The following is a 24889-nucleotide window of genomic DNA, read 5'->3' on the forward strand; positions in this document are numbered from 1 at the left end:
ACATCTGGATTTGGGGATTTTCTCCCATTCTTCTTTTCAGATTTTCTCAAACTCTGTTAAATTAGATTGGGAGCTGCGGTGAACAGCAATCTTTAAGACTTTCCACCATTTTTTCAATGGGATACAAGTCTGGGCTTTGGCTGGGCCACTCAAGGAGTTGCATATTCTTGTTCTGAAGCCGTTCCAGTGTTGCTTTGGCTGTATGCTTGGGGTCATTGTCCTGTTGGAACGTAAATCTTCGCTCCAGTCTAAGGTCGTTTGCACTCATCAAGGATTTGCCTGTATTTCTCATGAGTGGCTTCCGTCTGGCCACTCTCCCATGAAGCCCAGATTTGTAAAGTGTTGTAGGGACTGTTGTCCGTCTGGCAGGTTCTCCTATCTCAGGTAAGGAACTTCTCTGACCATGGTCCTTCTTGCACAGTTTCTCAGTTTGGTCGGGCAGCCAGCTCAGGCAGAGATTGGGTACTTCCATATTTTTTTACATTACAATGATGAAGACCACTGTGCTCTTGGAAACTTTCAACATTCTAGCAATTGTTTTATACCCTTCCCCAGATACAGTACCAGTCAAAAGTATGGACACACCTACTCATTCAAGGGTTTTTATATATTGTTAAGATTTTCTACATTGTAGAATAATAGTGAAGACATTAAAACTATGAAATACCACATGTGGAATCATGTAGGAACCAAAAAGGTGTTAAACAAATCAATATATATTTTAGATTTTAGATTCTTCAAAGTAGCCACCCTTTGCCTTGATGACAGCTTTGCACACTCTTAGCATTCTCTCAACAAGCTTCACCTAGAATGCTTTTCCAACAGTCTTGAAGGAGTTCCCACATATGCTGAGCACTTGTTGGCTGCTTTTCCTTCACTCTGCGGTCCAACTCATTCCAAACCATCTCAATTGGGTTGAGGTCGGGTGGTTGTGGAGGCCAGGTCATCTGACCTCTCCTTCTCGGTCAAATAGCCCTTACACAGCCTGGATGGGATGGCATATCGCTGCAGAATGCTGTGGTAGCCATGCTGGTTAAGTGTGCCTTGAATTCTAAATAAATCACTGACTGTGTCACCAGCAAAGCACCCCCACACCGTCACACCTCCTCCTCCATGCTTCATGGTGGGAACCACACATGCGGAGATCATCCGTTTACCTACTCTGCGTCTCTCAAAGACACAGTGGTTGGAACCAAAAATCTCAAATTTAGACTCATAAGACCAAAGGACAGATTTCCACCGGGCTAATGGCCATTGCTTGTGTTTCTGGGCCCAATCAAGTCTCTTCTTCTTATTGGTGTCCTTTAGTAGTGGTTTCTTTGCAGCAATTCGACCATGAAGGCCTGATTCACGCAGCCTCCTCTGAACAGTTGATGTTGAGATGTGTCTGTTACTTGAACTCTGTGAAGCATTTATTTGGGCTGCAATATCTGAGGCTGGTAACTCTAATGAACTTATCCTCTGCAGTAGAGGTAACTCTGGGTCTTCCCTTTCTGTGGCGGTCCTCATGAGAGCCAGTTTCATCATAGCTCTTGATGGTTTTTGCGACTGCACTTGAAGAAACTTTAAAAGATCTTGAAATTGTCCGGATTGACTGACCTTCATGTCTTAAAGTAATGATGGACTGTCATTTCTCTTTGCTTATTTGAGCTGTTCTTGCCAATAATATGGACTTGGTCTTTTACCAGATAGGGCTATCTTCTGTATATCTTGTCACAACACAACTGATTGGCTCAAATGCATTAAGAAGGAAAGAAATTCCACAAATGAACTTTTAACAAGGCACAACTGTTAATTGAAATGCGTTCCAGGTGACTACCTCATGAAGGAGTGGCTTTGGGACAAGTCTCTGAATGTCCTTGAGTGGCCCAGCCAGAGCCCAGACTTGAACCCGATCGAACATCTCTGAAGAGACCTGAAACTAGCTGTGCATTAACGCTCCCCATCCAACCTGACAGAGCTTGAGAGGATCTGCAGAGAAGAATGGGCAAAACTCTCCAAATACAGATGTAGCAAGATTGTAGTGTTATAACCCAAATAAGACTTGAGGCTGTAATTGCTGACAAAGGTGCTTCAACAAGTACTGAGTACTTTGGATCTGAATACTTATGTAAATGTGATATCAGTTTTTTATTAATCTTTGTCATTATGGGGTATTGTGTGTAGATTGATGAGGGATTGAAAAATATATATATTTTAGAATTAAGGCTGTAACCTAACAAAACGTGTAAAAAGTCAAGGGGCCTGAATACTTTCCGAAGGTACTGTATACTGCTGTACATATTCTTACTATATATTTTTGGTATATATTCGCATGAGTTGCATTTGGATTACTGATTGATTTCTTGTTTGTAGTTTTTGATAACTTTTTATTTGTGCACTGTTAGGAGCTAGCAATCCAAACATTTCATTGCACCTGCAATAACATCTGCTAAACTGTGTACGCGACCAATAAAATGATTTGATAAGGAAACCATAAACAGAGGTCACGTGAGTGAGGGCAAAAAGGTTGTCCCAGCTGTTGTCCTACTTTAGCTAAAGCCATTTCCATGTAAAAAGCCCCATGAGCTCTAACATGTCATGTTAAAACGTGGTGTCAAAGGAAAGCTAAGAGTCTATTTATAAAGCATATATTCATGTTTCAACCATTTTTCATGCTAAAAATGTGTAATAAGCAACGGCTTTCTTTGATTTATGGTCAAACAGATGGAAAACGGGTCTTCGAAAACATCTCGCAGAAAAAGTATTAAAAGTTATCAGAAATACATCACAACCCAATAATCTTGAAGTAAAGACCCATTCCAACTAATATCAACATTTATATTTCATTTTGCAGAAATGATTTGCCTTCTGTAAGTTTAATAAATCCTGCCTACCCACTGGGCACACCACACCATTTAAACTTGGAAAATGGGGTAATATTTGGTTGAGACATTGATCAATGAGATTACAACCTTCTGTAGATTCACCCACTCACAAAGACAGGCACACGTTTGTTGAATTCCCAATGTGTTATCAACATGCATTCAACAATCTAAAAGCACAACCAAATTCCAATGGAAAAACAATGTCTGATTTTTGGTTTAGTTGTCAAATAAATGTGTAATCACTGCACTTCATTCTATTTAAAAGCACAACACAGTTCAAATGGGTAATTCAATGTTATTTAGTTTATTTATACAACAGTTTAATGTGTTATCACTGTGCTTCAGCTAATAGCATAACCAAATTACCTGGATTGCAGTTGAGATTACATTAAAAGTACAAATGTGGTTTGAGATTCTGGGCAGATTATTATAGCACTTGTGAAGATCTCCACAGACTTGCAGTTCTGAACATGCACACTTTCTTTGATTACGTAAGAATACATTTATAGAACACAGTAAACTCCAAATGTGGCCATGGATGTGTAACTCATTAAAAGGTTGAATAAATACTGTTACATTCACTTCAGGCTATTTACTGTATTACAAAAGCGGTATTCAATTGTTGTGGACAACACAACCATTATATAAACATTTAAAGGAGATGCATCTAGTGCTTGAATAGTTCTATCTAAGCCACTGGCTTAATTCTATTCTTGAACTTTTATTTTTCCTTTAGTTGGAGATGTGAATCCAACATATCAATTATTAACTTGTCGATGCCATTTGAAATCAACCAAATCTTGAAACACTGGGGCTATATGTATTGTTAACTTGTCGACAAGTTAATAGATTATGTACTGTATTGCAAAAGTGATATTGAATTGTGTTTTGTTGTCAACGCAACCAAATATCAACATTTAGAGGAGATGTATCTTCTGCTTTGATAGTTCCATCTGTGCCAATGACTTAGTCAGGCTTTAATTCCAGTTTGTCAACAAATGAATAACTGATATGTTGGATTCACGTCTCCATCTCAACCCAAAATCTTAATTAAAGAATAGGACTAAATCAAATGAAACCACACTTTAAATGCACTTTAAATAAAGTTTCATTTGATTTAGTCCTATTCTTTAACTTAGATTTTTGTTTGAGATGGAGACATGAATCCAACATATAAATTATTAACTTGTAGGTTACATTTGAAATCAACCAAATTATATGTGTTGTTTATTTTTAGTTGAATTCAGGGTTGAATTGAAACATTAGCTTTTGATAACTTTGCGAACGGCTATAAAGGCCTAAGTAGTTACATTTAATTTGCTCTGGTAAACCTACCCTTTGGAATGACTTCGACAGCAACAGTGAATGTTTTACATTTTTAAGTGGAGATCTCTCAACATTCATTCTCACAATAACAAATTGGTAGTAGTCAGTGACAAATGTCAAAGGTAAGCAGGGCTGGGCTTGGTTAAAACCCTAATGGGAGATCATGGATGTTGAAATCAAGGCCGGTCCGGAACGCACCAAATCTGAACCAAACATAGATGCCTGTGTGTTGTGCATTATTAATCAGTCATCAACTGCTGGACACTCACACTACTGTACACTGTTCACTGACATGGCTGTCTGTGTGGGTGTCTCTCTCTGTCTCCATCTCTCTTGCGATCAGCCTCCCCTCTCTCTTTTGTAGCCATATTACCCAGTGCAAGCGGTCTTCCTTGGGTCAATACTCATCACACACACGGATGCTTCACTGCAGACCACTGTCTCACACACACACATGTGCGTGCACGTAGCAGTGTGTATGTCTATAGCTACATTGAGGAAGGATTACAGTTATTAGAAGATTGAGTGGCTCGGCAGGGCAAATAATCAGAGTGAGGGTCGATTCCATCTCAACCGCAAAATTATTTCACTTCACATAATTGAAAAAGTCCTCATAGCAGATTATGGACTGATGTTTTTAGTGGAGATATTTCACTCGTTGAGCCATCCCTGGCTCACAACAGCACAGCCCAGTACAGTGAGTACCGATTTGCACACTCTTGGCATTCTCTCAACCAGCTTCATGTGGTAGTCACCTGGAATGCATTTCCATTATCAGGTGTGCCTTGTTAAAAGTTAATTTGTGGAATTTCTTTCCTTCTTAATGCATTTCAGCCAGTCAGTTGTGTTGTGACAAGGTAGGGGTGGTATACAGAAGATAGCCCTATTTGGTAAAATACCAAGTTCATATTATGGCAAGAACAGCTTAAATAAGCAAAGAGAAACGACAGTCCATCATTACTTTAAGACATGAAAGTCAGTCAATACGGAAAATGTCAAAAACGTTTAAAGTTTCTTCAAGTGCAGTCGCAAAAACCATCCAGCGCTATGATGAAACTGGGTCTGATGAGTACCGCCATAGGAAAGGAAGACCCAGAGTTGCCTCCGCTGCAGAGGATAAGGTCATTAGAGTTAACTGCACCTCAGATTGCAGCCCAAATAAATGCTTCACAGAGTTCAAGTAACAGACACATCTCAAAATCAACTGTTCAGAGAAGACTGCGTGAATCAGGCCTTCATGGTTGAATTGCTGCAAAGAAACCACTAATAAAGGACACCAATAAGAAGAGGAGACTTGCTTGGGCCAAGAAACATGAGCAATGGACATCAGACCGGTGGAAATCTGTCTTTTGGTCAGATGAGTCCAAATTTGAGATTTTTGGTTCCAACCGCCATGTCTTTGTGAGACGCAGAGTAGGTGAATGAATGATCTCCGCATGTGTGTTTCCCACCGTGAAGCATGGAGGAGGAGGTGTGATGGTATGGGGGTGCTTTGCTGGTGACACTGTCAGTGATTTATTTAGAATTCAAGGCACATTTAACCAGCATGGCTACCACAGCATTCTGCAGCGATACACCATCTCATCTGGTTGCCGCTTAGTGGGACAATCATTTGTTTTTCAACAGGACAATGACCCAAAACACAACTCCAGGCTGTGTAAGAACTATTTGACCAAGGAGAGTGATGGAGAATCAGCCAACAAGTGCTCAGCATATGTGGGAACTCCTTCAAGACTGTCGGAAAAGCATTCCTCATGAAGCTGGTTGAGAGAAATCCAAGAATGTGCAAAGCTGTCATCAAGGCAAAGGGTGGCTACTTTAAAGAATCCAAACTTTTTACTGGTACTGTATATATATATTCTTGTTATACCTACAGGGGACCTAAAATTCTAAATCAAATAGATAAAGATGGCTATGAGACAAAGATGTATTTGTCAAAATCAATGAACAGCCAAACAACCAGTTTGATCCATGAGAAAGACCCTGGACGAAGTGGACAGAATCTACACTTCCATAAAGATTACTTTGGGAGGAAAATGGAAGTTCAATAAAAGGTATTTACTTCTCATTAAAACCACCATGTTTAGCCTTCAATAAAGCCTTCATGGTGGAGCTTTAGGAAGTGGACAGAACATAGCTCAGCGACAGTCAGAGACTAATCTTGGAGGTGGGGAGGGGGCGATGGAGGGAGAAACTTTGTAACCCTGGAAACTGTTGCTAAGTAGCGGAACGAGGGATGCAGGGAAAGAGGGACAGAGATGGAACTGTGAGGGTGTGAGGAGGGAAGAGGAGAGAAAAGTGGGGGAGACCTGTGTGTGTGTGTGTGTGTGTGTGTGTGTGTGTGTGTGTGCGCGTGCGTGTGTTAATATATATCATATAGCCTATGTCTTTTATTTATACATCACATGCGACCCATGATAAGAGTATCTCATTTGTATGTTAACAAATTCTATTAAATGAATTATCTGACTCCATAAAGATTATAAAAATGTGCAAGCAAGCATTAGGCAAAGAGTTGATGTTGACTAGCAAAATTGGTCTGAGAGTGGAATACTAAAGGCAAATAGATTTAATGACATTGTAAAATGAATGATAACATTATACAAGGCATAAGCTTAAGTTACAAGGCAATGCTGACATTAATCAAGGAATTTAGTATATAGACATGGTCAGACAGGGAGAGAGAGACAAAAGATCCATGTCTTGAGCCATGGCCCATAGCTCATGGGAGAGAGACTGTATATCTAACCACAGCAGGTCAGGAACAAAGGTCAGAGAAAGAGAGACAAAGTGAAGCTAAGACCCTTTTATCACCATTTGAACATGTTTAGAAATCCAAATCTGAGTTATTGACCAATAGCATTACTGTTGAGCTAACTTCCAATCAGATATCAGACCTACAGGATGCCATCACAACAGCACCTACTGCTTTACAGAAGTGTGACGGAATTGGGGATCGTGGAGAGCAACACAGAGAAGGCTAGATTCCTGAGAAGACAATAAAACCTTTTGCATACAGTGTTGATAAAAGAGAGATAGAAGTTTGGGCTGCTCTGTGTGTGTGTGTGTGTGTGTGTGTGTGTGTGTGTGTGTGTGTGTGTGTGTGTGTGTGTGTGTGTGTGTGTGTGTGTGTGTGTGTGTGTGTGTGTGTGTGTGTGTGTGTGTGTGTGTGTGTGTGTAACAGTAGTCTGTGAATCGAGTCACTCACACAAACATGGAGCATTAAAGTGCTTTTACCCTCTGTGGACCCTGTCTTTGGCTGGTAGGATAAAAATAACCAGGGTCTGGCTGTCCTACATCACAGTAGCCTACAGACACACACACGCAAGAACACATGCACAATTACGCGCACGCACGACACACACAACATTTCCATTCAATCTCCCCTCACTTCAGTTCATTCCTCTTGATCCCTAGTTGAACTAAAACATCCGTTCTCTCTTTTCTTCTCTCCATCCCTTCTCCCTTTCTCCACTCTTTTTTATCCTCTCCTATCTCTCGTCCTTAGGAAATATGATTGACAGAATGTGGACAAAGAGGACATCTAATTCATATGCTAATCCACGTGGGTTTGATTCCCGCACGGTCGGACAAGTTAACTATAAATCAATTTGGATTAAGGCAGAGATCGCCAACCTTTTCTAGCACGAGAGCCACCCAGATAGCACAGTGGATCTGGGCTGATTCCGGCTGAGAGTCGGGGCACTCGGCTGCGAGTCAGACTCGGCCGACGTCATGTGGCCCGAGTCTGGGCCGCCTTACTTATGGCTAGGATGCAGGGATTGAGCTCAGGCCGATTCCGGTGTGAGTTATCTGGCCCAAATGTATTACTTGGGGCTCGGGCCGATTCCGGTGTGAGTTATCTGGCCCAAATGTATTACTTGGGACTCGGGCCGATTGCGGTGAGAGTTATCTGGCCCAAATGTATTACTTGGGGCTCAGGCCGATTCCGGTGTGAGTTATCTGGCCCAAATATATTACTTTGGTCTCGGGCCGATTGGGGCTACTCTCTGCAAATGATTGCTTTATATAATTAACCCAAATCCAGACAGCTGATGTCCTGAAAGAGCTGCAGAATCTGGATCCCTACAAATCAGCAGGGCTAGACAATCTGGACCCTCTCTTCCTAAAATTATCCGCTGCCATTGTCACAACCCCTATTACTAGTCTGTTCAACCTCTCTTTCGTATCGTCTGAGATTCCTAAAGATTGGAAAGCGGCCGCGGTCATCCCCCTCTTCAAAGGGGGAGACACTCTAGACCCAAACTGTTACAGACCTATATCCATCCTGCCATGCCTTTCTAAAGTCTTCGAAAGCCAAGTGAACAAACAGATCACCGACCATCTCGAATCCCACCGTACCTTCTCCGCTACGCAATCCGGTTTCCGAGCTGGTCACGGGTGCACCTCAGCCACGCTCAAGGTCCTAAACAATATCATAACCATCATCGATAAAAAACAGTACTGTGCAGCCGTCTTCATCGACCTGGCCAAGGCTTTCGACTCTGTCAATCACCGCATTCTTATCGGCAGACTCAACAGCCTTGGTTTCTCAAATGACTGCATCGCCTGGTTCACCAACTACTTCTCAGATAGAGTTCAGTGTGCCAAATCAGAGGGCCTGTTGTCCGGACCTCTGGCAGTCTCTATGGGGGTGCCACGGGGTTCAATTCTCAGGCCGACTCTTTTCTCTGTATATATCAATGATGTCGCTCTTGGTGCGGGTGATTCTCTGATCCACCTCTACGCAGATGACACCATTCTGTATACATCTGGCCCTTCTTTGGACACTGTGTTAACAGACCTCCAAACGAGCTTCAATGCCATACAACACTCCTTCGTGGCCTCCAACTGCTCTTAAATGCTAGTAAAACTAAATGCATGCTCTTCAACCGATCGCTGCACACACCCGCCCGCCTAGCATCACTACTCTGGACGGTTCTGACTTAGAATATGTGGACAACTATAAATACCTAGGTATCTGGCTAGACTCTCCTTCCAGACTCATATTAAGCATCTCCAATCCAAAATTAAATCTAGAATCGGCTTCCTATTTCGCAACAAAGCCTCCTTCACTCATGCTGCCAAACATACCCTTGTAAAACTGACTATCCTGCCGATCCTTGACTTCGGCGATGTCATTTACAAAATAGCCTCCAACACTCTACTCAGCATATTGGATGCAGTCTATCACAGTGCCATCCGTTTTGTCACCAAAGCCCCATATACTACCCACCACTGCGACCTGTATGCTCTCGTTGGCTGGCCCTCACTACATATTCGTTGCCAAACCCACTGGCTCCAGGTCATCAATAAGTCTTTGCTAGGTAAAGCTCCGCCTTATCTCAGCTCACTGGTCACCATAGCAACACCCACCCGTAGCACGCGCTCCAGCAGGTATATTTCACTGGTCATCCCCAAAGCCAACACCTACTTTGGCCGCCCTTCCTTCCAGTTCTCTGCTGCCAATGACTGGAACAAATTGAAAAAAATCACTGAAGTTGGAGACTTATATCTCCCTCACTAACTTCAAGCACCGGCTGTCAGAGCAGCTTACCGATCTCTGCAGCTGTACACAGCCCATCTGTAAATAGCCCATCCAACCAACTACCTACCTCATCCCCATATTTGTTTTTTTCCTGCTGTTTTGCACACCAGTATTTCTACTTGCTCATCCTCATCCGCACATTTATCACTCCAGAGTTAATTGCTAAATTGTAATTACTTTGCCACTATGGCCTATTTATTGCCTTACCTCCTTACTTCATTTGCACACACTGTATACAGATTTTCTATTGTGTTATTGACTGTACGTTTGTTTATCCCATGTGTAACTAACTCTGTGTTGTTGTTTTTATCTTGGCCAGGTCACAGTTGTAAATGAGAACTTGTTCTCAACTGGCTTACCTGGTTAAATAAAAAAATAAAAAATAAAAACAGCTCCTGGTATATGTATATTAAGTTTACGGAGGGGTCAATTAAGGAAGACATCCTCTTCTGCAAACCAGTGGAAACCAGGACAACAGGAGATATTTTTTTTAAAAGTACTGACATCAATTGGACTTTGGTGGTCAAGATGTGTTTGTTTCTGTACTGATGGCGCAAAAGCCATGACAGGGAGACGTAGTGGAGTGGTAACGCGCTTGCAAGCAGTTGCTCCCAACGCCACTTGGGTACACTGCATTATCCACCGAGAGTGTCACGCCCTGACCTTAGAGAGCCTTTTTATTTCTCTATTTGTTTAGGTCAGGGTGTGATTTGGGTGGGCATTCTATGTTTTCTGTTTCTTTGTTTTTGGCAGAGTGTGGTTCCCAATCAGAGGCAGCTGTCTATCGTTGTCTCTGATTGGGGATCATACTTACGCAGCCCTTTTTCCCACATTTAGGTTGTGGGATCTTGTCTTTGTTTTGTGCATGTGTTGCACTCCGAAGCTTTACGTTCGTTGTGTTGTTTATAAAAAAAAATTATAGAACATTTAATAAAGAAAATGTACGCCTACCACGCTGCACCTTGGTCCACTCTTCACACCACCAACGAGAGCCGTAACAAAAGATCCCACCACCAACGGACCAAGCAGCGTGCCCCGGAGTGGAGGACATCATGGACATGGGAGGAGGTAATGGCAGGGCATGAGAGCCTGCCGTGGAAACAGGCGGAAGCAGCGAGGGAGGAACGGCGGCGATACCAGGAGTCACGGCAACGATGGAAGCCCGAGAGGCAGCTCCAAAAAATGTTTTTTGGGGGGGGGGCACACGGGGAGATTGGCGGAGTCAGGGTTTAGACCTGAGCCAACTCCCCGTGCTTACCGTGGGGAGCGAGTGACCGGTCAGGCACCGTGTTATGCGGTGATGCGCACTGTCTCTCCAGTGCGCTGTCTCTCCAGTGCTCTCCAGACTGTGTCTCCGGTGCGCCTTCACAGCCCAGTGCGTCCTGTGCCAGCGCCCCGCATTTGCCAGGCGAAAGTAAGCATCCAGCCAGGACGGGTTGTGCCAGCTCTACGCTCGAGACCTCCAGTGCGTCTCCACGGCCCAGTGTATCCGGTGCCTGCTCCACGCACCAGGCTTCCAGTGCATCTCCCCAGTCCGGTGAGACCTGTTCCGGGTCCACGTTAGAAGCCCCTAGTGATGATCCATGGTCCGAAGCCTCCAGTGATGATCCATGGCACGAAGCCTCCAGTGACGATCCATGGCCCGGAGCCTGTAGTGATGATCCATGGCACGAAGCCTCCAGTGATGATCCATGGCCCGGAGCCTGTAGAGACGATCCATGGCACGGAGCCTGCAGCGACGGTCTCCAGTCCGGAGCCTGCAGCGACGGTCCCCAGTCCGGAGCCTGCAGCGACGGTCCCCGGTCCGGAGCCTCCAGCGACGGTCTCCGGTCCGGAGCCTCCAGCGACGGTCCCCAGTCCGGAGCCTTCAGCGACGGTCCTCCGTCCGGAGCCTCCAGCGACGGTCCCCAGTCCGGAGTCTCCAGCGACGGTCCTCCGTCCGGAGTCTCCAGCGACGGTCCTCCGTCCGGAGTCTCCAGCGACGTAATGCAGTCCGGAGCCTCCAGCGGGGGTTCCCAGTCAGAGGCAGCTGTCTATCGTTGTCTCTGATTGGGGATCATACTTAGGCAGCCCTGTTTCCCACATTTAGGTTGTGGGATCTTGTCATTGTTTGTTGCATGTGTTGCACTCCGAAGCTTTACGTTCGTTGTGTTTTTTTTGTTTTTTTGGTGGAACATTTAATAAAGAAAAATGTACGCCTACCACGCTGCACCTTGGTCCACTCTTCACACCACCAACGAGAGCCGTAACAGAGAGGCTCTTGCTGCCAAGGGAATGCCTGACAGCTTGAAAGACGTTTTGGACACTACAGTGAAAATGTTAAAGCAAGGCCCCTGAACTCTTGTGCATTTTCTGCACTATGCAATGATATGGGCAGCGACCATGTAATGCTTTTACAACATACAGAAGTGCGCTGGTTATCAAGGGGAAAAGTGTTGACACGTTTTTTGAATTGAGAGACGAGCTTAAAGTTCTCTTTACTGACCATAATTTTCACTTGTCTGACCACTTGCATGATGACGAGTTTCTCACAAGACTGGCCTATCTGGGTGATGTTTTTTCTTGCCTGAATGATCTGAATCTAGGATTACAGGGCCTCTCTACAACTATATTCAATTTGCGGGATAAAATTGAGGCTATGATTAAGAATTTGGAGCTCTTCTCTGTCTGCATTAACCAGGACAACACAAAGGTCTTTCCATCATTGTATGATTCTTTGTGTACAAATGAACTCAAGCTTACGGACAATGTCAAATGTGATATAGCGAAGCACCTGAGTGAGTTGGGTGCGCAATTACGCAGGTACTTTCCCGAAATGGATGACACAAACAACTGGATTCGTTATCCCTTTCATGACTTGCCTCCAGTCCACTTATCGATATCTGAACAAGAGAGCCTCAAAAGAAATTGCAACAAGCGGTTCTGTGAAAATTTAATTTAATCAGAAGCCACTGCCAGATTTCTGGATTGGGCTGCGCTCAGAGTATCCTGCCTTGGAAAATCGCGCTGTTAAGTCACTGATGCCCTTTGCAACCACATACCTATGTGAGAGTGGATTCTCGGTCCTCACTAGCATGAAAACTAAATACAAGCATAGACTGTGTGTGTAAAATTATTTAAGACTGAGACTCCCTCCAATACAACCCAACATTGGAGAGTTATGTGCATCCTTTCAAGCCTTCTCATTAACCTGTGGTGAGTTATTCACAATGTTCGATGAACAAATAAGGTTTTATATGTAAGATGGTTAAATAAAGAGCAACATTATTGATTATTATTATATTATTATTTGTGCCCTGGTCCTATAAGAGATCTTTGTCACTTCCCACGAGCCGAGTTGTGACAAAAACTCACACTCAATGTATAGTATAGTGTGTGTGTGTGGCAGGTTTACAATGATGGCAAAAAACAACATTTGAGAGTGCGCTGACCCTGGTGCTAGAGGGGGTACGCAGCTGGAGGTTGAATGTTTGAAGGGGTACGGGACTATAAAAAGTTTGGGAACCACTGCCTTAGATGATAAAATAGTTATTGGTAGAACCCTCTGCAATGGGTTCTACCCAGCACTAAAAAGGGTTCCCCTATGGGGACAAACCCAAGAACCCTGTATGGATCTACTCAGCATCTTTTTTTCTTAGAGGGTAGTCGCTGCTCCCTCTACACCCATCTATAACCAGAGTAAAACCAAAGTAACCTGCACTCCTCTATCTGTAACGCAGCTCTCACAGCGTTAACTAATTTCCCTCTGAGAAGAGGGCGTTTCGCCCTGTCCCCTTATCTCGCCCTGTCTCTGGCCCAAATCCCACATCTCTAAAAAGCAATTTACAGACTAGACAGAGAGAGCAAGAGAGCACTGAGAGAGAATGAGACAGAATGAGAAAGAGAACAAGAGAGAGAGAGAAAGGAATGCACTAGAGAGATAAGTAAGGTAGAGTAATGAGCAGAAAAGCTGAGTAGGCAGAAAGGGCACTCCAGGACAGAGTGAAAAGCATACTGTATACTGAATATGTAGAGGAAATAAATCATTGCCTGACCACTGAATTTACACTGAACAAATATATAAACGCAACATGTAAAGTGCTGGTCCCATGTTTCATGACCTGAAATAAAAGGTCCCAGAAATATTCCATATGCACAAAAAGCTAATTTCTCTCAAATTTTGTGCACACATTTGTTTACATCCCTGTTAGTGAGCATTTCTCCTTTGCCAAGATAATCCATCCACCTGACAGGTGTGGCATATCAAGAAGCTGATTAAACAGTAGGATTATTATCCATATGTGCACCTTGTGCTGGGGACAAAAAGGCCACTCTAAAATGTGCAGTTTTGTCACACAACACAATGTCACAGATGTCTGAAGTTATGAGGGAGTGCGCAATTGGCAAGCTGACTGCAGGAATGTCCACCAGAGCTGTTGCCAGAGAATTGAATGTTAATTTCTCTACCATAAAATTTGATTTAATTTGACATCAGCAAAATGCTCACCCATACAATGCCATACACGTGGTCTGCGGTTGGGAGGCCTGTTGGACATTCTGAAAAATCCTCTAAAACGACGGCGCTGGGTGTGGGTGAGAGGTTTGCTCATGCTAAATCAAATCAAATTTTGTAAATAGTCTGGGTAGCCATTTGATTAGCTGCTCAGGAGTCTTATGGCTTGGCCGTAGAAGCTATTTAGGAGCCTCTTGGACCTAGACTTGGCGCTCTGGTACCGCTTGCCGTGTGGTAGCAGAGACAACAGTCTATCACTAGGGTGGCTGGAGTATTTGAATATTTTTAGGGCCTTCCTCTGACACAGCATGGTATAGAGGTCCTGGATGGCAGGAAGCTTGGCCCCGGTGATGTACTAGGCCGTACGCACTACCCTCTGTAGTGCCTTGCGGTCGGAGGCCGAGCAGTTGCCATACCAGGCAGTGATGCAAGCCATTAGGATGCTCTCGATGGTGCAGCTGTAAAACCTTTTGAGGATCTGAGGACCGATGCCAAATCTTTTCAGTCTCCTGAGGGGGAATAGGTTTTGTCGTGCCCTCTTCACGACTGTCTTGGTGTGCTTGGACCATGTTAGTTTGTTGGGGATGTGGACGCCAAGGAACTTGAAGCTCTCAACCTGCTCCACTACAGCCCCGTCAATGAGAATGGGGGCCTGCTCGGTCCTCCTTTTCCTGTAGTCCATAATCATCTCCTTTGTCTTGATCACGTCGAGGGAGAAGTTGTTGTCCTTGCACCACACGTTCAGGTCTCTGACCTCCTCCTTATAGGCTGTCTCATCATTGTCGGCGATCAGACTTACCACTGTTGTGTCATGAGCAAACATAATGATGGTGTTGGAGTCATGCCTGGCCGTGCAGTCATGAGTGAACAGGGAGTATAGGAGGGGGCTGAGCACGCACCCCTGAGGGGCCCCCGTGTGAGGATCAGCGTGGCGGATGTGTTGTTACCTACCCTTACCACCTGGGGGCGGCCCGTCAGGAAGTCCAGGATCCAGTTGCAGAGGGAGGTGTTTAGTCCCATGGTCCTTAGTTTAGTGATGAGCTTTGAGAGCACTATGGTGTTGAACGCTGAGCTGTAGTCAATGAATAACATTCTCACATAGGTATTCCTTTTTGTCCAGGTGTGAAAGGGCAGTGTGGAGTGCAATTGAGATTGCATCATCTGTGGATCTGTTGGTGCGGTATGATAATTGGAAAGGGTCTACGGTTTCTGGGATAATGGTGTTGTTGTGAGCCATGACCAGCCTTTCAAAGCTTTTCATGGCTACCGATGTGAGGGCTACGGGTCGGTAATCATTTAGGCAGGTTACCTTAGTGTTCTTGGGCACAGGGACTATGGTGGTCTGCTTGAAACATGCTGGCATTACAGACTCAGACATGGAGGTTGAAAATGTCAGTGAAGACACTTGCCAATTGGTCAGCGCATGCTCGGAGTACACGTCCTGGTAATCCGTCTGGCCCTGCGGCCTTGTGAATGTTGACCTGTTTGAAAGTCTTACTCACCTCAGCTGCGGAGAGCGTGATTACACAGTTGTCCGGAACAGCTGATGCTCTCATGCATGTTTCAATGTTACTTGCTTTGTAGCGAGCATAGAAGTTATTTAGCTCGTCTGGTAGGCTCGTGTCACTGGGCAGCTCTCGGATGTGCTTCCCTTTGTAGTCTGCAATAGTTTGCAAGCCCTGCCACACCCGACTAGCGTCGGAGCTGGTGTAGTACGATTCGATCTTAGTCCTGTATTGACGCTTTGCCTATTTGATGGTTTGTCGGAGGGCATAGCGGGATTTCTTATAAGCTTCCGGGTTAGAGTCCCGCTCCTTGAAAGGGGAAGCTCTACCCTTTAGCTCAGTGCGAATGTTTCCTGTAATCCATGGCTTCTGGTTGGGGTATGTACGTACAGTCACTGTGGGGACGATGTCCTCGATGCACTTATTGATAAAGCCATTGATAAAACTGGTGCTACCTGCTTTAATTTTTGCTTGTAAGCAGGAATCAGGAGGATAGAATTATGGTCAGATTTGCCAAATGGAGGGCGAGGGAGAGCTTTGTATGCGTCTCTGTGTGTGGAGTAAAGGTGGTCTTCAAATGTTTTTCCTCTGCTTGCACATGTAACATGCAGATAGAAATTAGGTAAAACTGATTTAAGTTTCCCTGCATTAAAGTCCCCGGCCACTAGGAGTGCTGCCTCTGGATGAGCGTTTTCCTGTTTGCTTATGGCAGTGTACAGCTCATTGAGCGCTTTTTCAGTGCCAATACAGATGAACTCTGAGGATCAGGTGACGTGTGGCTAATCTTCCCTTGTCTTTCATCCTGCTAGCTAATGTTCAATCGCTGGAAAATAAAGTACGAGCTGAAAGCACATATATCCTACCAACGGTACATTAAAAACTGTAATATCTTATGTTTCACCGAGTCGTGGCTGAACGACGACATTAAGAACATACAGCTGGCGGGTTATACACTACATCAGCAGGACAGAACAGCAGCCTCTGGTAAGACACGGGGCGGGGGCCTATGCATATATGTGAACAACAGCTGGTGCACGATATCTAAGGAAGTCTCAAGGTTTTTGCTTGCATGAGTATCTCATGTTAAGCTGTAGACCACACTATCTACCTACACAAGGCACCCAGATCTTTTCCCACTAAATCTCACTTTCCTTCTCCAGCGAATCACGGGGATCTTGGCCTGGTCGGGTGTCTGTAGTGGTATATCCCTCCCATCCGACTCATTGAAGAAGAACTCTTTGTCCAGTTTGAGGTGAGCAATCGCAGTTCTGATGTCCAGAAGCTATTTTCGGTCATAAAGAGACGGTAGCAGCAACATTATGTACAAAACAAATTACGAACAACGCGAAAAAACAAACAAAATAGAATTGCTGGTTGAGAGCCAATAAGATGGCAGCCTTCCCCTCCGGCGCCATCGTGAGAATGTCAACGTTGTGAACAGAGTGCCCCATGGTGGCGGTGGGGTTATGGTATGGGTAAGCATAAGCTACGGACAATGAGCACAATTGCATTTCATCGATGGCAATTTGAATGCACAGAGATATCGTGACAAGATCCTAAGGCCCATTGTCGTGCCATTCATCCGCCACCATCACCTCATGTTTCAGCATGTTAATGCACGGCCCCATGTCGCAATGATCTATTTAAATTGACTGATTTCCTTATATGAACTGTAAATCGTTGCATGTTGCATTTATATTTTGTTCAGTATAATTCCACTGCTCTATCTATCGCTACAGATATTCAGTCTGAGACTGCCATCGTAGAAGTCGTAGATGCTGACGTCAAAGAGAGGGGCGTTGTACAAAACAAGTCATTAGCGATTGGATCGTTTCTAACTCTAACAGTATAACTTTAAGTCGTCCCCTCGCCCCGACACGGGCGCGAACCAGGGACCCTCTGCACACATCAACAACTGACACCCACGAAGCGTCGTTACCCATCGCTCCACAAAAGCCGCGGCCCTTGCAGAGCAAGGTGCAACACTACTTCTAGGTTTCAAAGCAAGTGACGTAACTGATTGAAACGCTAGTAGCGCGTACCCGCTAACTAGCTAGCCATTTCACATCCGTTACATAACCAATCAGAGCATTAAAGCCAACCAAAGTATGCTTTACCCAGGTGTTTAGGCTCTGGCCCAACCAATCGGTTTCTGGGACCAATGACAATGATTGGAATGTGTTCACATTTCTGCTGAGTCCCCAACAACTGGATGTTCCGGTTTTCAGGGGAAATGAAGAGCTTTTTGGATGTTAACAAGGCGACACTCCATCTTAACTCCTCCTCCACATTTACTGGATTGGTTGAACAGTGCAGAAGAGAACCTCCCTCTACAGTTTTTTTTTGTTCTCGTCAAGACCACTATGTAGGGGATCTAGTTTCAGGCATTTATTTTACGCCTGCTACATTAGGTTAACATTAGAGAAGTTGTCGGGGAGGAGATCAAATCCAGACTCACCGTGGAGCAGAAACGTTAGTGGGTGAGGCATTTGACCGAAGCGATATGGATGGGTATAGCCAGGCAAGAACAATCATACTTCATATAGGCTACTGGGTGAATCTTTATGAGTTGCCTGGCTCAAGAGATGTGGTGTGATAAATGACTAAGGATTGTGCAGCAATAATTAAAATAGAAAGGTTGCTACTGTACTTTTAAAATTATTAGAATGCATGGGCATAAATAATCAGAAATAACCATTTAATAAACATGGCTGGAGGAAGTGAAAAGCAAGGGAGAAGGATAGAAAGAGACAAAGGATGGAGGAGAGAAATGCAGGGGCTAACCAGAGAAGAGACAGACCTGTCACCAGAGGACTAGACTGATAAAGACATGTTCAGTTAAGCTGTGATAGCTCCCTCAATATTTAATTAACCACTCACATCAAGATAAAGATTAATTACTTTATGAAATTAAAGTCTTCAGGGGAAGAAGTCCCTACCTAGGCTTCCTCCCGGATGAGGGGGAAGGATGGAATCATTGCCTGGAGTGAGCAACCTATGAAAGGCAGTCTTTATTTTAAAGTTGGTCACTTTCACTGAATCCCAGTGAAGCGTAAACTCGTCACAGAACACTGCAAACATGGAAATAAAGGTTTTATGAGGGAGCATCAGAGATTTAGAGAACATTTTCTAGATCAAAAACTATTTCCCCTGGTTGCTTTTAATACTAACTCAGTGCAGGTCAGCAGATTAGTTTTGTGAGAGCCTGTGGTAGCTGGGAATGGAATATAGAAATGCTATCTACAGTAGGATTGTAATCCAGTCCCCCCCTTGTTGCTTTTGGGCTGTTTGAACCCAGTGATATGCCAAGGTTGAGAGTACAGTGGAGGAAGGGGAGTGGTGTAACTGGAGCCAGACGTACCAATGGGATTAAGGATTTAGTTTAGAAAACCCAGAATTACTGAGCTGTGTTGGCCAGCCCCATAGAGATATAATTGCCAGATGACATACAGTACATAGCCCATTTACTTATAGCCTTAGCGCCAGTCTGTTTGTGCCATCATGGCAAAAATTGTTTGGCTTGATAATGTCAGCAATAGTTGTCAAAGGCACAAACAGATCTGGGGCCAGGGTACTTTTTACTGCAGTCAAAAGCCAAGATTTTTTCCAGTCAAAAAGCTTTATCACATCTATGGCAACACAAAGTAATGCATTAATGTTGCATGTGTACAACGAGAAAGGCAAGATTGCAAGGAATTATGTTAAGGCTCTAGGTAGTAACCACAAATGTGATCAGATTATTTTATCCCAATCAAACCTTAATTTGAAGAACCACCTGACCCGATATGTTTAGTGAGAATGTATGCCTACACCTATGATGGTTCATTGGTATTACACCTATGATGGTTCATTGGTATTAGCATTAAAACATGCACCATTAGTTTAAATACACTTAAATTGTTCAGGATAAAGCGTCCATTATAAATGTACGTTTAAAAAAAAAATCCAGTTCTCAGGGACACAAATTAAGCCAATCCTGTAATAAAACTGACATGCAAAGGATTTCCCATTGCAAGTGCTTCTTAGTCCAAAATGAATTTGAATCTGTGTCCAGGAATCCAGCCCCCAAATTAAACTGCGCAGTCAGTTCAGATAGTTGTATGGTTATGGGCACCACCTTGTGGTTGCAAATAAAACATGCATACTACATAAATTACAATCAAATTATTTATTGGGACATTGAGTTCATGAATACAAAATTGGGGTGGTTAACATGACAACAGAAAATATTTACAGACATATCTACAAATCGGAATGAGAATTTGTTTTGCAAACAGATGACAGGGAGAGTGAGAAAGAGGGATGAGTGGACAAGTCTGTTGATCTTCCTCAGGGGCTGGATAGGTCACAGGTTAACAAATGAGCTTGAATAAGAACACTGATTATAGAAAAGACAGGGGGATCCATTAGTAGAACCCTTTCACCGTTGTCTAGCCATCTCAATTCAGATGCATTAATCAAACTGATATATCAAGCTGATATCAGTGAAAGATACATCAACCTGTATTTAGACCCATATTACCATACCCTCTCATGGATGCTGGAAGAGCTAGCCAAACAGTCACCACACAGAAATGTAGAATACAGATAAAACCAAAACCCAACAACGATGCCATCCCTTTCCCTCTCTCACAACAGGAAGTTCCTCCTCCCCATCCACAGGAAGTAGGAACCAACCCCCTGTTTTTCCATTGGACTTTTGACCAGGGAGGTTTAGGATGCCTCCTCATCGATCTTGGGTGCCAGGTAGTACTTAATGTGGCCCATGTCAGCTATCTTGTACTCCACCACTGTCAAAGAACAGATTAGTCAAATTAGATCAGTCAGACACCAGGAAACAAAACCCCACAGTACATACTAAGATGTGTGTTTATGGGTCTCGTTAGGGGGCAGGGTACCTACCGAGGGGGATGTCTGCAGACATGCTGAGGATGACGGTCTTGGAGAGGGGTGTGGCCTTGGTGAAAAAGTTAAGGTAGTTCAGTGCGAAGATCAGCTGGACTGGTTCGTTCATCTCAATAGTCACCTGAGTGTAAGGAAGGAGGGAGGGATTGGTCTCAAATAATATAGTGCATTATACAGGTAACGAGTCCTCATTTGGGACACAGAACACCCCCCATACTTACAGCTTCCTCCTCCTTGTCCACATTGCTGGTCTGGGACAACTTGACGTTGCCGGTGCCCAGCTCTCCCGTGGCAGAAAACTTAACGCCATCCTTTGCACAAGAGATCATAACGGCGTCACCAATCTGAGAAAGGTCACGGCAGATACGAGCAAACTCCCCTGATGGCATCTTCACCACACAGCTGTACTCCTGCTCCTGGGGTAGGGAAGAGAAAGATGTGAGAATGTGGCTACTGAGGTAGTGTGATCTGGTGACAAATGCTACTGCCACTACGACTATCATTACTTAATGGAATGTCGGGAGAAGAACACTTACTGGGATTCCCAACTGTTCTACATCAAGATCCATCAGCTTCATCTCATAGTCGGACACCTTTTCCTGGTCTGAAAGAGCGAGACAGATTAACACTCATCTCTAATTAAACATCTAAATACATTACCAAGCATACATAAATGATAACAATGGTTTATCATGGTTCCTGACTCTTCAAGTCTTACTAATGGTATGAACCTCTATTTGGGGAATATATAGAAAATCAAGCTCGAAATGAAATCCCTACAGTAAGAGTAGAGCTATTGATACGGATAGATGGATAAAGGTACTCACTGAGAGTCTCAAAGACAAGGGCGAGTGTGTCTGCGTTGTCTTCTGCTCTGAGAGTGATGATGTCCTCATTCCCCGCACACTTCAAGATCTTTGACATACTAGGAGGAAGAGGGTGGCAGACCAGTCAGCATCTGGCATACTGTTAAAGGAACAAGTTTTAAAACAATATTCCCTCTTTTGAGTGATCAGTCTAAAAAGTTGTCACCATTATCAGGTCTGTCCCGAAAGATGATATGCCATCATTTTACTCAAAAACACCATATATTCTTAAATTGCTGACGCCCTGTAAAGACAACAAATAGATTCGATATGTTGTGTGTAAGGCTATTTGAATAATTGGCGTATTTGAATAATTTAACTCTGCTCTTTCATTGGCTATGTAGCCATGTGATTCAAATGCAAGTCATCATGCCACTACATGAAGCACCATTGTCGAAGTCAAGATCTACTAAAAGTTAGATAGTATGATAATGTGATTGTATGTGGTTGGTAAGCGTGATCATTTGATCCATTTAGCCAATTTCAGAACAATAGTGACTGACGTCAGCTGACCTTCACGGGTTCGAGAAATTCGCGCCAACCATCACGCAGAGAACGCAGTGGATTTGGCGCTCAAATTACGTCACACATTTTCAAAAGATGGCTTTGCACCATACATGTTGCAGTATAACAGTAACATGCCGATTTACCCGTAACTAAAACTTAACATCTAATATGTCCTCTTATTACAGTAAAAAAAACTGTATGACAGGAGAGTACACCTTCAAGACGCCAACTCAAGAAGCCAGACTAACGCTAGTTACCTTACTAACTGGCTGTAAATCCAGCCAATTAGACAAATCATAAAATATATAACTACGTTCCTGCTAAACGTAACGCTAAGTTATCGTTATCTGGCTTGCTAGCAAGCTAAACTTCAATCATACTGCCATATTCAATCAGTTCTGCTCACCTGCTAAGATTGACTCCCATGGCGAGGTTGCGGTCGCAGCGGTAAGAGTCGAACCCGTCGCTGCGGAGGGTAAGCTGAACTAGGGAGACGTGGGACGAATCCATACTCTGGAGAGAAATACCCGACGAGCTCACGTCCCAACAGGCCTCTGTGATCAGGTCCTTCAGAGCCTCCAAAACTTTCTTCAGGATGGATCCCTGTACCAAGCGAGCCTCAAACATGATGGAATCTGTGTTTGGTTCAAGTAGAACTAAGAAAATATTTACTGAGACGTTTTCCCGTCAACTTTAGTGTTTTTAGGTCTAAATGTTGCTAGCTTGGTTACAAAAGAGCTCCTATTCTCGCGACACAAGTTGTCTCTTCTCTTTCTGGAGGGAAACTGGTTTGTGCAGCTCACTCGCGCGCGCTAAACTTGCTTTAATGCGAAAGCGTCATTTCCGTAGAAACGTGCTAATCCGGCTCCTCCCACGAAAGAAACTGAGGTACGCTATTCTCCATCTTGATCTAATTTTAGCCACTTGTACATACCCGTCATACGCATGCATTGAGCCAAAATGGTATGCGTTACAACCTATTTGCCACCGCCTCTCCAAAATGCAAGGAAGTGATCAAAATAAGCAAGTCCGACATACTGCACATTTTTACATCGATTAAACATTTGATCTCAATACAGTTTTCAGTTTCCAAAACTAAAATCTGTTATGAACAGAGTGGACAAATTTTTGTAGACTTTACCCTTTGCAAAAGTTTACAAAAATCGCGCTGTTTAGGAGTGCAAAGGCGAATTATGTTATTGCACACGCACACTTCACATTGTAGCCGTTGCGCCAATAGGATATCGCTATCGCGTACTGGGCTCTGCCCATAATACCTGCCCACTATGACTCATTTGTGCCCATTGGAAACGACAAGCTGTGGTCTGTCGGTTTAGTTATGAAAAAATATTTGGTGCAATAATAAAGACCATAGACCATTTTCTTTGTTTGCATACATTGCCGCACAAGGGCGATGCGCGCAAGTTGATGACAGAGAATGGGGTAGTTATTTTAGAACACCAGCAAAAATGTCAATGAGCATTAGCATTCTAGCTAATAACTGCGGCATCCAACATATTTATTTTGCAAAGATCACATCCAAATATAATCATAGCGACTGTTCAAGCAAGAATCAAAACACAATTGTAAGCGCATGAGAACCCAAAGTTATTTTGTTTAGAAGTAATACTGTAAATCTAGGCTATGTTGAATGGGCATAGATGGCGATGACTTTCTTACTGCCACCAAGTCACGCGCATCTGTGTGATGTACTCGAAAAAGTGTCTATAGGCAGCTCATTAGTTTGTGGAAGCTTATGATTTATACTGATCTGCGTGCCAGTTATATTTATTTATGCACATTTTCGTTGAACTTCAATAATAACGTTTTTGTCACGTGGTTAATCATACAAATCTGAAGTAAAATAATAAAACGACCATATGGACATATTGATAGAATGTGATCCATAGAGCCCCACAGTGGTGTCATAATACCCATAAAACCTAGCAGTCAAACAGGGAAATGGTTCCAATTGTTTTTCCACCATTCATTTTTCTCATAGGGGATTTTAGAAAACCTTTAAAAAAGGGGCTGTGTTTTGTGTAGGCTTACCCTGCCGTAACTTTTTGATAACCGTTTAAATCTCTCGGACAAGGTGGCTTATCAATATATTTGGCTCCATTTACTCTGATTCAAAACACACTAATTAGCATCAAAGTAGACATTATACAAGACTACAAATCCCTGCACGTCATCTCTAGCTGGCACCTTTGCTAACAGGTACATTTAAAGAAATGTAGCCAATTTATTCATTTCTACATTTAGCTAACATAGTTAATCCAGAAATTTTTACCTTTGCCTCGATTCGAGTCTCCTCCATATCATCATGGTATTTGTAGTTCTTTATGATAGCCACATTAGCAACTAATTAGCATTTCATTTGTTGGGGGTAAATACAGGCAACTATATTGATAAGTCACCTTGTCGGAGAGAGATTTACACAGTTATCAAAACGTCATGCCAGTGTTAGCCTACATGAAACACTGCCCTTATTTTTAGGGTTTCTAAAATCCCCTATGGGGAAAAATTAATGGTGGAAAACAATTGGAACAATTTCCCTGTTTTGACCGCTAGGTTTTATGGGTATTATGACTCATACTTTGGTACTCTATTGGCAGCTCAAGAAATGACAGCATGGAACTCAGATATAGCCTATAGGCCAATGCAGCTGTTGGCCTATTACTTACATTCAACTAACTAAAATACATAGGCCTAAAGCTGAAAAAAAGAACAGAAGAAAATATCCTGATAAATTCTGGTTCTTTCAATCATATTCATCCATCTTCTCCACCTGTCTGCCTAATTTTGATCTGTCTTGACTTGAGCTATTGCTAGAGAATTTCAAGCAGTTTATGACATTTCCACTCGATATA

At 43.5% G+C, this 24889-nt stretch overlaps 1 protein-coding gene and 1 non-coding gene across 2 annotated transcripts; both read right to left on the reverse strand.

Moving 5' to 3' along the window:
• Window positions 1-19679: 19679 nt before the first annotated feature.
• Window positions 19680-22822, reverse strand: LOC120034432 (proliferating cell nuclear antigen). The gene is made up of 6 exons (XM_038981031.1): window positions 22423-22822; window positions 21471-21568; window positions 21180-21247; window positions 20865-21059; window positions 20641-20764; window positions 19680-20528 (listed from the first exon to the last, which is right to left on the reverse strand). Exons 1-6 carry the CDS (start codon window positions 22641-22643, stop codon window positions 20452-20454), a joined length of 783 nt encoding a protein of 260 aa, XP_038836959.1. The 5' UTR covers window positions 22644-22822; the 3' UTR covers window positions 19680-20451.
• On the reverse strand, window positions 21650-21720 carry LOC120057434. Its single transcript, XR_005477929.1, has one exon. It is a non-coding gene; the product is annotated as a small nucleolar RNA SNORD2 (small nucleolar RNA).
• Window positions 22823-24889: the final 2067 nt, after the last annotated feature.

The sequence above is a fragment of the Salvelinus namaycush genome, chromosome 1, assembly GCF_016432855.1.
Source record: "Salvelinus namaycush isolate Seneca chromosome 1, SaNama_1.0, whole genome shotgun sequence".
Lineage (NCBI taxonomy): Eukaryota > Metazoa > Chordata > Actinopteri > Salmoniformes > Salmonidae > Salvelinus > Salvelinus namaycush.